The sequence below is a fragment of the Ceratotherium simum genome, chromosome 12 (genome assembly GCF_057802395.1).
Source record: "Ceratotherium simum simum isolate JZ-2026a chromosome 12, ASM5780239v1, whole genome shotgun sequence".
Taxonomy (NCBI): domain Eukaryota; kingdom Metazoa; phylum Chordata; class Mammalia; order Perissodactyla; family Rhinocerotidae; genus Ceratotherium; species Ceratotherium simum.
Genome location: NC_141911.1, coordinates 53,711,708 through 53,723,918, shown reverse-complemented (window position 1 = coordinate 53,723,918; position 12,211 = coordinate 53,711,708). Strand labels below are relative to the sequence as shown.

The 12,211-nt window shown below is 35.6% G+C and overlaps 1 protein-coding gene across 3 annotated transcripts in view; it reads left to right on the top strand.

The window, feature by feature from the left end:
- LARP1B (La ribonucleoprotein 1B) overlaps positions 1–12,211 on the top strand; it is a 128,325-nt gene that overhangs the window by 98,786 nt on the left and 17,328 nt on the right. For 2 of the 3 annotated variants that reach the window (XR_015553830.1, XM_087437627.1), the window contains exons 13-14: positions 1,418–1,644; positions 2,097–2,203. Coding sequence is in view for 2 of the 3 variants with exons in the window: in XM_087437627.1 (XP_087293753.1) it covers positions 1,418–1,644; positions 2,097–2,203 (334 nt within the window). In the remaining variant the exon portion in view is untranslated. The remainder of the gene's footprint in view (positions 1–1,417; positions 1,645–2,096; positions 2,204–12,211) is intronic. The other variant, XM_087437628.1, reaches the window with a different exon arrangement.

The window sequence follows — 12,211 nt, the reverse complement described above, 5'->3', positions numbered from 1 at the left end:
CTAGTAACAATAAGGGAAATGGATTGGGAGTGGAAATGGCAAGACAGGGAGACTCAGTAGTAGAGTGGATAAGTTTACTTTTGAGTTTACAAACCTGTATCTATAACAGTGCTTGGCATATAGTGGGCACTCAATAATATTTGGTGAATGAATGAACAAAAGATAGTTGTATGAATCAAAAGAAGTTAATAAGTCTGAAGAAAAGCCATATAGAAATAGAGCCTACGTTTTTGATACTACTGCTTGATTCATCTGCTTGCTTACTTAGTATCTTACCATAAGATTTTCACAAACTAATAAGTAAAACAACCCACAAGAAAAATAGTGAAAGAATATGAAGGGCAGGCTCACAAAAGGGGAAATTTGAGTGATAACTATACATATGAAAATATGCTCAACTTTTCCAGTAACGAAGGAAATGCAAGTATCGTTTAAATCCCATGAGATGGGAAAACATTTAAAAGTCTTAACAAAACCCAGTCTTGACCAAGATGTTAAATCGCTGGGTTTTTTACATGCTGCTAGTGGGAGTACAAATTGGTGAAACCACTCTAGAAAGCAGCTATATTCAGTAAGTCAGAAGATGCACAAACCACTTGACTTAGCATTTCCATTTCAGATATAAATCCTAGGGAAATGTTCACATCTGTTCAAAGAGACATGTTCAACAATGTCAATTGCAGCACTGTTGATTGTACCAAAAATTTGGAAATAATATAAATGTGCACCTTCAGGAGAATGGATTTTATATTTGTATAACAGCATAACATTCTACAGTGAAAATGAACAAACCAAAGCTATACAAATAGGACTTGAATAAAGTCGCAAACAAAATATTGTTTAATATAGTTTAATGTTACTGAAACAAAGTTTTAAGTATGCAAAATAATATTATTACATGTATATGGTAATAGATAAAAATACCAAATTTAACAGCCTGGTTATCTCTGAGAAGGAAAAGCAAAACGGGATTAGGGAAGATTACACAGTGGGCTTCAGCCTATTTTTCTTTAAAAAAAGTTAGAACCAGCCCCAGTAGCCTAGTGGTTAAGTTCACTGTGCTCTGCTTCCGTGGCCTGGGTTCGGTTCCCAGGTGTGGACCTACACCACTTGTCTGTCACTGGCCATGCTGTGGTGGCAGCTCACATACAAAAAGAGGAAGATTGGCAGCAGATGTTAGCTCAGGGCGAATCTCCCCAGCAAAAAAATAAAAATAAAAAAAAGTTAGAAGCGGATATAGCAAAATTAAAATTTAGAAAAACTAGGTGATGTGTAGACAGGTGTTTGTTGTTTTTTATTCTTTCTTGTATATTCGAAAGGTTTTTAATGGAAAGAAATCTTATGAGAGTAGAGAATTTCAGAATTATCCTGGTTCTCGAAGTAAAATATTTTCCTAGCATCTAAATACTTGTAACAGCTTTTTATTCCTCAGATTTGACTGATGAATTGGCTCAGAAGCTGCTGCATGTTTCAGAAATATCTTCAGCAACAGTGGCCCGTTCATTGCCTGCAGCAGTTCCAGAATCTCCTAGAATTTATCCTGCAGGGATACCCAAAACACCTCGAACACCCAGGTTACAAGATCCAAACAAAACACCAAGATTTTATCCTGTTGTTAAAGAACCAAAAGCCATTGATGTAAAGGTACAAAAAGAACCAGGAATATAAAGCCTGCATTTTGTATCCTTTCACATTACAGAATGAGACTTTAGTTTCTGTCACATTAAAAAATGTATATTTTAGATTGTAAGAGTTCATTAAAAAATTACATTTTACCATAGCGATGTTTTTTCAGGTTAAGGAATAACTTCTTTACAATTGGGTAGTATAATTAAAGTCTATCAGAGGTGTAACAAAAAAATCATACTAAGTTGTATTTCCTTTAATCCTTGTGTTGAAAACTAGCAAAAGGTCTTGTTTGTTAAGTTTTGTAACTGGTATGTGAGATGTTTGAGTTTTGTGACTTCATATGATTTCATAATGTGTCATCCACAGTATGAAAATGTTTGAGTTGGTTTACAGTCAGAGGGTTTTAATTTACTTGTGAAGTTCCCACTACTGAAAGTAATTGCAATGTTTGACTTCTTTTTCTTTAGAGTCCAAGAAAGAGAAAAACAAGACATAGTACAAATCCCCCTCTAGAGTGTCATGTTGGTTGGGTAATGGATTCCAGAGATCATGGGCCAAGAACATCCTCTGTCAGGTACCATATCTGTCAAACTTGCTTTGTTCTTGATTTTAAGTTTGTTCAAAACAGGTACTTAAGTAGATATTTGGTAATATTTAAAAATTAATATGTTAGCAAATTATAGAACAATGAAAATATTAAAAAGAAGCCAGAGAAGGGGAAATAAGTGAGACAGTTTTACAATAAGTACATTGAGGAATAATTCGGTAAAACAATTATTTTTTTCCATTTAAACTAGTTTCCACAAATTTGTACTCTTAGATAAAAAATATTTAGGTCTAGGAAAGTTATTATCTTTGGAAAGATTCCAGATTCTTAGTGGCATAGTAAGTTCTTAGTGAATTAGTGTGCTAAACAATCTATTCAAACTATATAAAGAATATGGAAATAAAACATTATTATTTTGGAATTTTTCCTTTTTGGGGAAATAATTTATATAAGCTGATTATTAGCAGTAAATGGTGTTTCTTTAACTTTAATAAAAGAAAAAGACTTATTTACATCAAAAGAGATGATAGAGCAAACCTTTTGTAGTGCCACTTATATGCAACGTAGTATGGTATGTTTTGTCCTGTAGAGTGGATGCAGAGGTCAGTTACCACTAACTGCTTTGTGTTTTTCTTGAAAATGTATCTTGTGTTTATATAGATATTTTCGGAATAATTATCTGATTGACTTTCCAATTGAAAACTTTAGGAAAAAATATCTTTTGGCTGGTTACTAGAAGGGAAGGATTAATTAGTTTCCTTCAAAGAAAAGCTAAGGAGTTTATCATGATCTGAAAATCTTCAAGTCTATCTTTCCAGTGATATTCATTTGATACTTTCACATTTTGTTCTCATTAGCTATATTGGCCTTAAAACATAAAATGTGTATATGTTACTCTGCACACCGATTGTATACTAATAGTTATTTTTGTGTTCTAAGCGATTTTGAGAGTTTGTTTCCCAGAGAATTTTTTATTGGAGCAGTGCATTTACAGATAATGGTGAAAAATGTTTAGTCAATAACATTTAGTTTAGTTAGAACATTTAATTCTAACATTTAGTTGGGAATATGTTTCTTAAGATTCATATTTTATCACTTAATATTTTTTGTTGTTAATAATACATCTATATAGTGATTTATTCATTCCCAGCCATCACTCCACCTTCCCCCAGAAGTAAAATGTACCAGGAAAACCGGGACTTACAATGTGTTGGGCCATTTGTAGGCACTGAGTATACAGCAGAGAACAAGATAGCTACAGTCCCTACTTTTCTGGGGCTTAATTCAGGGATGACAGACAAGTATTTACAATAATCCCAGTGGTGAATTTTTTTAATAGACTTATTTTTTAGAGCAGTTTTAGGTTCACAGCAAAATTGAGTGAAGGTAGAGAGAGTTCCCTTATACCCCCTGGTTTCCCTCCTGCCACACCACAGCCTTCCCCACTATCAACATTCATATGTTTAGACCATCTACATTAGTTATTGATGTGGTTGGATTTAAATCTACCATCTTATATTCTATTTGTCTTATCTATCCTTTGTTCTTTTTTCTTCCTTTCTTTTGGATCAGTCGAGTTTTTATAATGATTCTGTTTTATCTCAACTATTGACTTCTTAGTTACATCTCTTATCTTTTACTGGTCTTCTAGGGTTTACAATATACATTTTACCTTATAGTCTGCTTTCAAATAATATTGTACCACTACACATATAGTATAAGAACCTTACTACAGTAAAGTTCCATTTCCTCCCATGCTTTGTGCTATGCTTTGTTATTGTTTTTCTTTAGACAATTATCTTTTAAAGTAATTAACATGAGAAAAGAAATTTTAAAAATATTTACTCTTGGGCCGGCCCCGTGGCTTAGCGGTTGAGTGTGTGCCCTCTGCTGCTGGCGGCCCGGGTTCTGATCCTGGGTGCGCACCGATGCACTGCTTCTCCGGCCATGCTGAGGCTGTGTCCCACATACAGCAACTAGAAGGATGTGCAACTGTGACATACAGCTATCTACTGGGGCTTTGGGGGGAAAAAATAAATAAATAAAATTATTAAAAAAAAAAAATACTCTCATTTTTACCATTTGCAGTGCTCTTCGTTTCTTAAACATTTCTTGTTGTATAGGTCTATTGGCGATGAATTCTGTCAGCTTTTGTTTATCAGGAAACGTTTTTTCATTTTGAAAGACATTCTCATTGAGTATAGAATTCTGTGGTATGGATACAGAGATATGTGTATGTATATATGTGTGTGTGTATACACACATACAAAGTATTTATCCTGGTTGTGGTTCTCTGAAATTATTGGATTTATGGTTGTCTTTCGTTCAATTAGGAAAATTTTTATCTCTTCAAATGTATTTTGCCCTTTTTTTTTAGTTTTTTTTCCCCCTTCTTCTGGAATTCCAATTACATGTACATTAGACCATTTGTTAATACCTCACAGCTCTTGGATGATCTTGTTTTCTACTCTTTTTCTCTTTGTAGTTCACGCTGGATGATTTTGATTGACCTGTATTGAAGTTAACTGATTCTTTCCTTAGCTGTGTCCAGTCTGCTGAAAAGCCCATCAAAGGAATCCTTCATTTCTGCTATTGTGCTTTGTATATTTTGCATTTGACTTTTTAAAAATATTTTTTGTTTTTTCTGCTGAAATTCTCTCTGTTCATGCATGTTCTCCTTTTCCATTAAATTCTTCAACATATTAATCATAGTTATTTTACAGTCCATGCTGTGATCATGCCAGTAGGTGGGTCCTCTGTCTCGTTCTGTTTACTGCATTATCTTTTGATTAAGAGTTTTAATTTTTTTAGTGTGTGTCTCATAAATTTTTGTTGAATTGTAGATTCTTGCTCCTAGACTTATTTTATGACTCTCATCTTTCCAAGTTTCAAACTGAGTAAACCCAGATCTATTTCCATTATATTTGTTCCTACTCTTCAGAATGTTGCCAAAGTCAGTCCTAGGCTGATTGATATTAGTATAGATTAATGTACTCTAGTTGTAGTTAGATCCCCGGTGACATCTGCAATTCTTTTACTTTCTCTAATTGACTTCCTCACAGGGGGATGCTCCTGAACTTATCTGTACCCCATATTTCTCAGCAGGTGACTTTGCCTTCTATTGTACTGAGAGGAATTCTTTATCTTTGCTTTCCCTTATCTCTCACTGCCCTTTCTTTTGAAAGCTGTTTTTTTCTGGCTCTTTGTGATAAGTGTGTCAGTAAAGGTAGAGTCATTATACTGAAATTATTTAATGCTAACTAATACTTATTACATTCTTTCAATAAATGCCCCGGGCACTGTGCTAAATGTTTTACATGCATTATTTAAATGTTTGTGTATGTCTTCTTCAGATAGTAAATTCGTGGATGGCAGAACCTCAGTGCCTGACATAGTTGGCACTCAATAATGACCACATGAATGAAACTACCTACCCCATGTGGAGGCTGTTTTGTAGCCTTGTATGAACAAATGGTGTTGAGTATAGAACTACTCTGTATAACTTAATGTCTCTAATTTTTTCCTGGTTTGTGTTGGAGGCGTGAATGCACACTGATTGTTTGGTTTAAATGATTCCTAATGATATGGAGACATTTCAAAGCAGGCTTATCCTTTTCCAAGAGACTCTTAAATTTCAAATGGTTTTGCTTGGTTAGAAAAGTAATATTAGCCTAGGAAATTTACATGTAAAATATTAATTAACCACATAGGAAAAAGAGGTGTCTCTTGGAGTTTGGGGTTTAAGTGTACCACTGCTTACTCATAAGCAAGTTAAACTTTTACTCATTCTTCCACAAATTTTTGTTGAATACCTACTGTATGAAAAGCTCTGTATTTGGTGGAATGGTTTATTAAGATGTGAGAGATATATTTTATGCCTTTAGTGAGATTACAGTCTAGTGTGAGAGAGAATTCTGATTGAGATATAATTCTAGTGTGTGTATGTTCAAACCAGCTATTATGAGAAAGGCAAGAAGATTCATCCCAACTGTGGGGTCTCATGAGAAACTACACTTGGCATGGCCAGTAATATCAGTCTTGATGGATAGGTAAGATTTCAACAGGTCAATAGAGGTAGAGGATTTCATGAGGGAGGAGATAGCAAAGTTACCAGAAATGTGAAAATATGTGGTGGTGTAGCACAAGGCAAATAACTTATTTGTGCCTGAAGCATAAGATATGAGTATACTATTAATAGGATTTTATGAGAAATGATTCTTGTAAAAATTAAGTCAGGGTTTGATCAGGCCCTTGAATGTCCTGCTGAGAAAATTGGGCTTATTCTGTAGGTAATAAATTTTGAACAGCAAAAGTGATATGATTTAGTTAAATGCTTGTCAAACTTTTTGGTCTAAAGACCTCTTTATATTTTCAGAAATTATTGAGGACCTCAAAGAGCTTTTGTTTATAGGAGTTATATAATTTACTGAATTAAAAAGTAAAAGTGAAAAAAATTAAGTATTTGTTCATTTAAAAAGAACGATCATAAACCCATTATGTGTTAACATAAATAACATATTTTTATGAAATGTAATTGTGTTTCACAAAACAAAAGTTTCCTGAATAGAGTGGCATTGTTTTAAAGTTTTGCAAATTTTTTTGTTTGGCTTGATATAACTGGATTCTCTTATTTGCTTCTATATTCAGTCTTCTTGTAATTTGTTGTTTTTGTTGAAGTGGAGGAGTGAAATCCAGGAAAGGGAGAAGTATTTTAATAGCCTTTTCAGATAATTGTAGGTATTCTTTGATATTATACCAAAGCTGAACAAGTGGTGGTTTATTAAAAGTTAGTTGCAATGTGGAATCTGAAACCATATCAATGACCTTTTTATATTCAGTGAATTTTTCATACTCTGTTGCATTAAAAGCCATTGGACTATCTTACACTTTGAATGTATCTTTTGCCTATGCATGCTTTTGTAACATCATGCATTGGTCATTTGGAAAAATTGATTCACTGACTTATGCAGACTTATAAATGTTGACCTATTTCAATATACAGTTTCAAAAAAATCACATTTTAAAAAATAACCACTAAAGAGAGTAATGTCAAGGAAGATGGCAGAATGGGAAAGATCAGGAATCTGTGTCTCCACTTAGACAAAAATTATACTGGCAAAAACTGTCTACATTGACTATTTTGGAACTCTGGAGTCTATTTTAACACTTAAAGCTTCCAGGGGAAAGCTTGGCTGGTAACTTGTGGTTAATATTGATCGATGTCAGCCTTTGGTGCAGTAGCAGCTACCCATCTCCCACTTCCCCAGCCCTGTGACAGGCATTTGGGAGGATGGCATCTCACATTTCTGGTGTGGCTTGCTGGAGCCAGGATGGGTAATAAGGACCTTGTCCTCCAAATATTGGAGTTCTGTCTTCTGACTGCTAGCTGCTTCTGATCAACAAGTTGCAAATACAGAGTCTGTTGGTCATTGTTTCATCTCCACTGTCTGAATGTCCTACTTTTTTGGACATTCAAAAACAAACATTTATAGAGAGAAATTTAGAAAACTACTGCACATGCACAAGGACAGATGCAGGCTCAGAAAAGACCTGAGGAGACTTTAAGCTTTCACCTCAGTTTTATCCCCAGCACAGAAACACCCTACAACAATTGAAAAAACAGCAAACCCTGGGGAAGATGGAGAACCTGATTTCCAGTGTTACCACATTATAAGATTCAAATGTTGTGTTCATCAGAAACTCATAAGGCATTGAAAGAGGTAAGAAACTATGGCCCATTTGAAGGAACAAAATAAATTGACAGAAAATGTACCTGAGGAAGCCCAGATGCCATTCTTTCTAGACAAAGTCTTTAAAACAACTGTTTTAAAGATACTCAAAGAGCTAAAGGAAGACATAGACAAAGATAACAAAACAATGTATGAAGAAAATGAGATTATTAATAAAGAGATAGAAATTACACAAAGGAACCAAAAAGGAATTCTGGAGCTGAAAAGTACAATAACTGAAATGGAAGATACAGTAGAGGGTTCAAAAGCAGCTTTCATCAAACAGAAGAAAGAATCAGCAAACTTAAAGATGGGACTATGTAAGTTATCGAGTCTGAGGAACAGAAAGAAAACAAGAATGAAGAAAAGTGAACAGAATCTAAGGGACCTATAGGGCACCATGAACTGGACCAATATACACATTGTGGGAATCTGAGAAAGAAAAGAGAGAAAAGGGGGCAGAAAGAACATCTGAAAGAATAATGGCTGAAAACCTCACAAATTTGATGAAAGACATGCATCTACAAATCTAATAAGCTCAGTGACTTTGAATTAGGATAAACCCAAGGAGACCCATACCGAGACATAGTATAATCAAACTGTCAAGAGCCAAAGACAGAGAGAATCTTGAAAGCAGCAAGAGAGAAGAGACTCATTATCTATAGGGGATCTTTAGTAAATATATCAGCCAATTTCTAGCAGACTTCTTGGAGGCCAGAGGCAGTGAATTGATTCAATGTCCTGGGGAGAAAAAACAAAAAACAAAAAACTGTCAACCACAAATTTCTATATCTGGCAAAAGTGCCCTGTGAAAGTGAGGCAGAGTTTCAGAGATAAACAAAAGCTGAGGGATAGGAAATAAAAAGTATACTGATTTGGAAGTGAGAAATAAAACTGTCTTTGTTTACCAATGACATGACTGTATATGTAGAAAATCAGAAATAATCAACAAAAGCTCCTGGAACTAATAAGCAATTATAGCAAGATTGTAGGATATGTGGTTAATATATAAAAGTCAGTCACTTTCCTATATACCAGCAATGAATTAGTGGAATTTGAAATTAAAAGCAAAATACTATTTACATTATTATCCTCCCCAAAAGAAATACTTAGGTATAAATCTAACAAAGTATGTACAAGACCTATATGAGTAAAACTACAAAACTCTGATGAAGGAAATCAAAGAACTAAATAAATGGAGAGCTATCTCCTGTTCATGGATAGAAAGATTCAATGTTGTCAAGATGTCAGTTCTTCCCAACTTGACCTACAGATTCAATGCAATCCCAATCAAAGTTCCGGGAGGTTATTTTGTGGCTATCAGCAAACTGATTCTGAAGTTTATATGGAGAAGCAAAAGACCCAGAATAGTGAACGCAATGTTGAAGGAGAAGAACAAAGTTGGAAGACTGATACTATCTGTCTTCAAGACTTACTATAAAGGGACCGGCCCCGTGGCCTAGCGGTTAAGTGCGCGCGCTCCCCTGCTGGCGGCCCAGGTTCGGATCCCGGGTGCGCACCGATGCACCGCTTCTCTGGCCATGCTGAGGCCGTGTCCCACATGCAGCAACTAGAAGGGTGTGCAGCTATGACATGCAACTATCTATGGGGGCTTTGGAGGAAAAAAGAATAAATAAATAAATAAGTAAAAGTTAAAAAAAAAAAAAAGACTTACTATAAAGCTACAGCGATCAAGACAGTGTAGTATTGACAAAAAAATAGACAAATACATCAGTGGACCAGAGTAGAGAGCCCAGAAATAGACCCACATAAATATAGTCAACTGGTCTTTGACAAAGGAGCAAAGTGAAGACAGTCTTTTCAACAAATGGTGCTGGAATAACTGAACATCCACGTGCAGGACAAAAAAAAAGATTCTAGACAGTTACATTCTTACAAAAACTAACTCAAAATGGATCACAGACCTAAATATAAAACACAAAACTAATAAAACTAGAAGATAACAGGAGAATACTAGATGATCTTGGATCGGATGATGACTTTTTATTATTTATTTATTTTTCTTTTTTTTCTTTTTTTTGTGAGGAAGATCAGCCCTGAGCTAACATCCATGCCAATCCTCCTCTTTTTGCTGAGGAAGACTGGCCCTGGGCTAACATCTGTGCCCATCTTCCTCCACTTTATATGGGACGCTGCCACAGCATGGCCTGACAAGTGGTGTGTCGGTGCGCACCCGGGATCCGAACCTGGGCCTCCAGCAGCAGAGCGCACGCACTTAACCGCTACGCCACGAGGCTTGCCCCTGGATGATGACTTTTTAGATATGACAACAAAAGCAATACCCATGAAGGAAGAAATTGATAAGCTGGACTTCATTAAAATGAAAAACTTTTGTTCTGCAAACAACACTGTGAAGAGAATGAGAAGACAAGCCACAAAATGGCAGAAAATTTTTGCAAAAGACAAATCTGAGAAAGGACTGTTATCTAAAATAAACAAAGAACTCTTAAAACTCAACAATAGGAAAACAAACAACCTGATTAAAAATGGGCCAAAGACCTAAACAGACACCTTACTAAAGCAGATACACAGATGGCAAATAAGCACATGAAAAGGTACTCCACATCATATGTCATCAGGGAACTGTAAAGTAAGACAACAGTGAGATTGTACCACCCACCTATTAGAATGGCGAAAATCCTGAACTCTGATAAAACCAAATGCTGGTGAGGATGTGGAGCAACACAAACTCTCATTCATTGCTGATAGGAATGCAAAATGGTTCAGCCACTTTGGAAGACAGTTTGGCAGTTTCTTACAAAACTAAACATATTCTTACCTTATGATCTAGCAATCCGCCTTCTTGGTACTTAGTCAAAGGGGCTGAAAACTTATGTCCACACAAAAACCTGCACATGAATGTTTATAGCAGCTTTATTCATAATTGCCAAAACTTAGAAGCAACCAAGATGTCCTTCAGTAGGTGAATGGATAAACAAGCTATGGTTTATCTAAACAGTGGAATATAACACAGTGCTAAAAAGAAATGAGCATGGAGGAAGCTTAAATGCATATTACTAAGTGGAAGAAGCCAATCTGAAAAGGCTACATACTGTATGATTCCAATATTTGACATTCTGGAAAATAAAACTATAGAGATAGTAAAACGATCAGTGATTTCTAGGAGTTATGGGGAGGAAGGGATGAATAGGTGGAACATAGAGAATTTTTAGGGTTGTGAAAATACTATGTATGATACTATAATGATGGATACTTGTCATTATACGTTTGTCCAAAGCCACAGAATATACAACACCAAGAGTGAACCCTAATGTAAACTATGGACTTTGGGTATTTATGATGTATCAGCATAGGTTCATCAGTTATAACAAATGTACGACTGTGGTGCTAGATGTGCTGGGTATTGATAGTGGGGGAGGCTGTGGTGTGGGGAGCAGGGAATACAGAGGGTGTAAAGGAACTCTCTGTACCTTCCACTCAATTTGCCGTGGCCCTAAATTTACCCTAAAAGATAAAGTCTATGAAAAAAAAAGCTGAGCGAGTTCACTACCACTAGACCTGCCTAGCAAGAAATGCTAAAGAGAGTCCTCAGTTTGAAATGAAAGGATACTAGACAGTAACATGAAGCCATAAAAAAAAAAAAGAGATCTCCAGGAACAGTAAATACATGGGCAGTTATAAAAGCCAGTATTGTTGTAATTTAATTTGTAACTCCACTTTTTACTTTCTACGTGATTTAAAAGACAAATGCATTAAAAAATTAGTAATCTATGTTGTTGGGTATACAGTGTATAAAGATTTAATCTGTGACATCAGTAACAAAAAGCGGGGATCGGATGTGTATAAGAGCAGGGTTACTGTTAAGTGTAATCCCCATGATGACTACAAAGAAAAGATCTATAGAATATAAAATAAAAGGAAATAAGAAGGCAATCAAAATGTTTTACTCAGGAAAAAACACAAAAGAAGAAATGAGGGACAACAAATCTATAAGGTATATAGAAAAATAATAGCAAAATGGCAGAAGTCCTTCCTTATCAGTAATTACTTTAAATGTAAATAGATTACACTGTCCAATCAAAAGACAGAGATTGGGAGAATTGATTAAAAAAACATGCTCCAACTGTATGCTGTCTACAAGAGACTCATGTTAGATTCAGAGACACAAATAGATTGAAAGTGAAAGGATAGGAGGGCAGGCCCCGTGGCTTAGCGGTTAAGTGCGTGCGCTCCGATGCAGGCGGCCCGGGTTCGGATCCCGGGCGCGCACAGACGCACTGCTTCTCCGGCCATGCTGAGGCCGCGTCCCACATACAGCAACTAG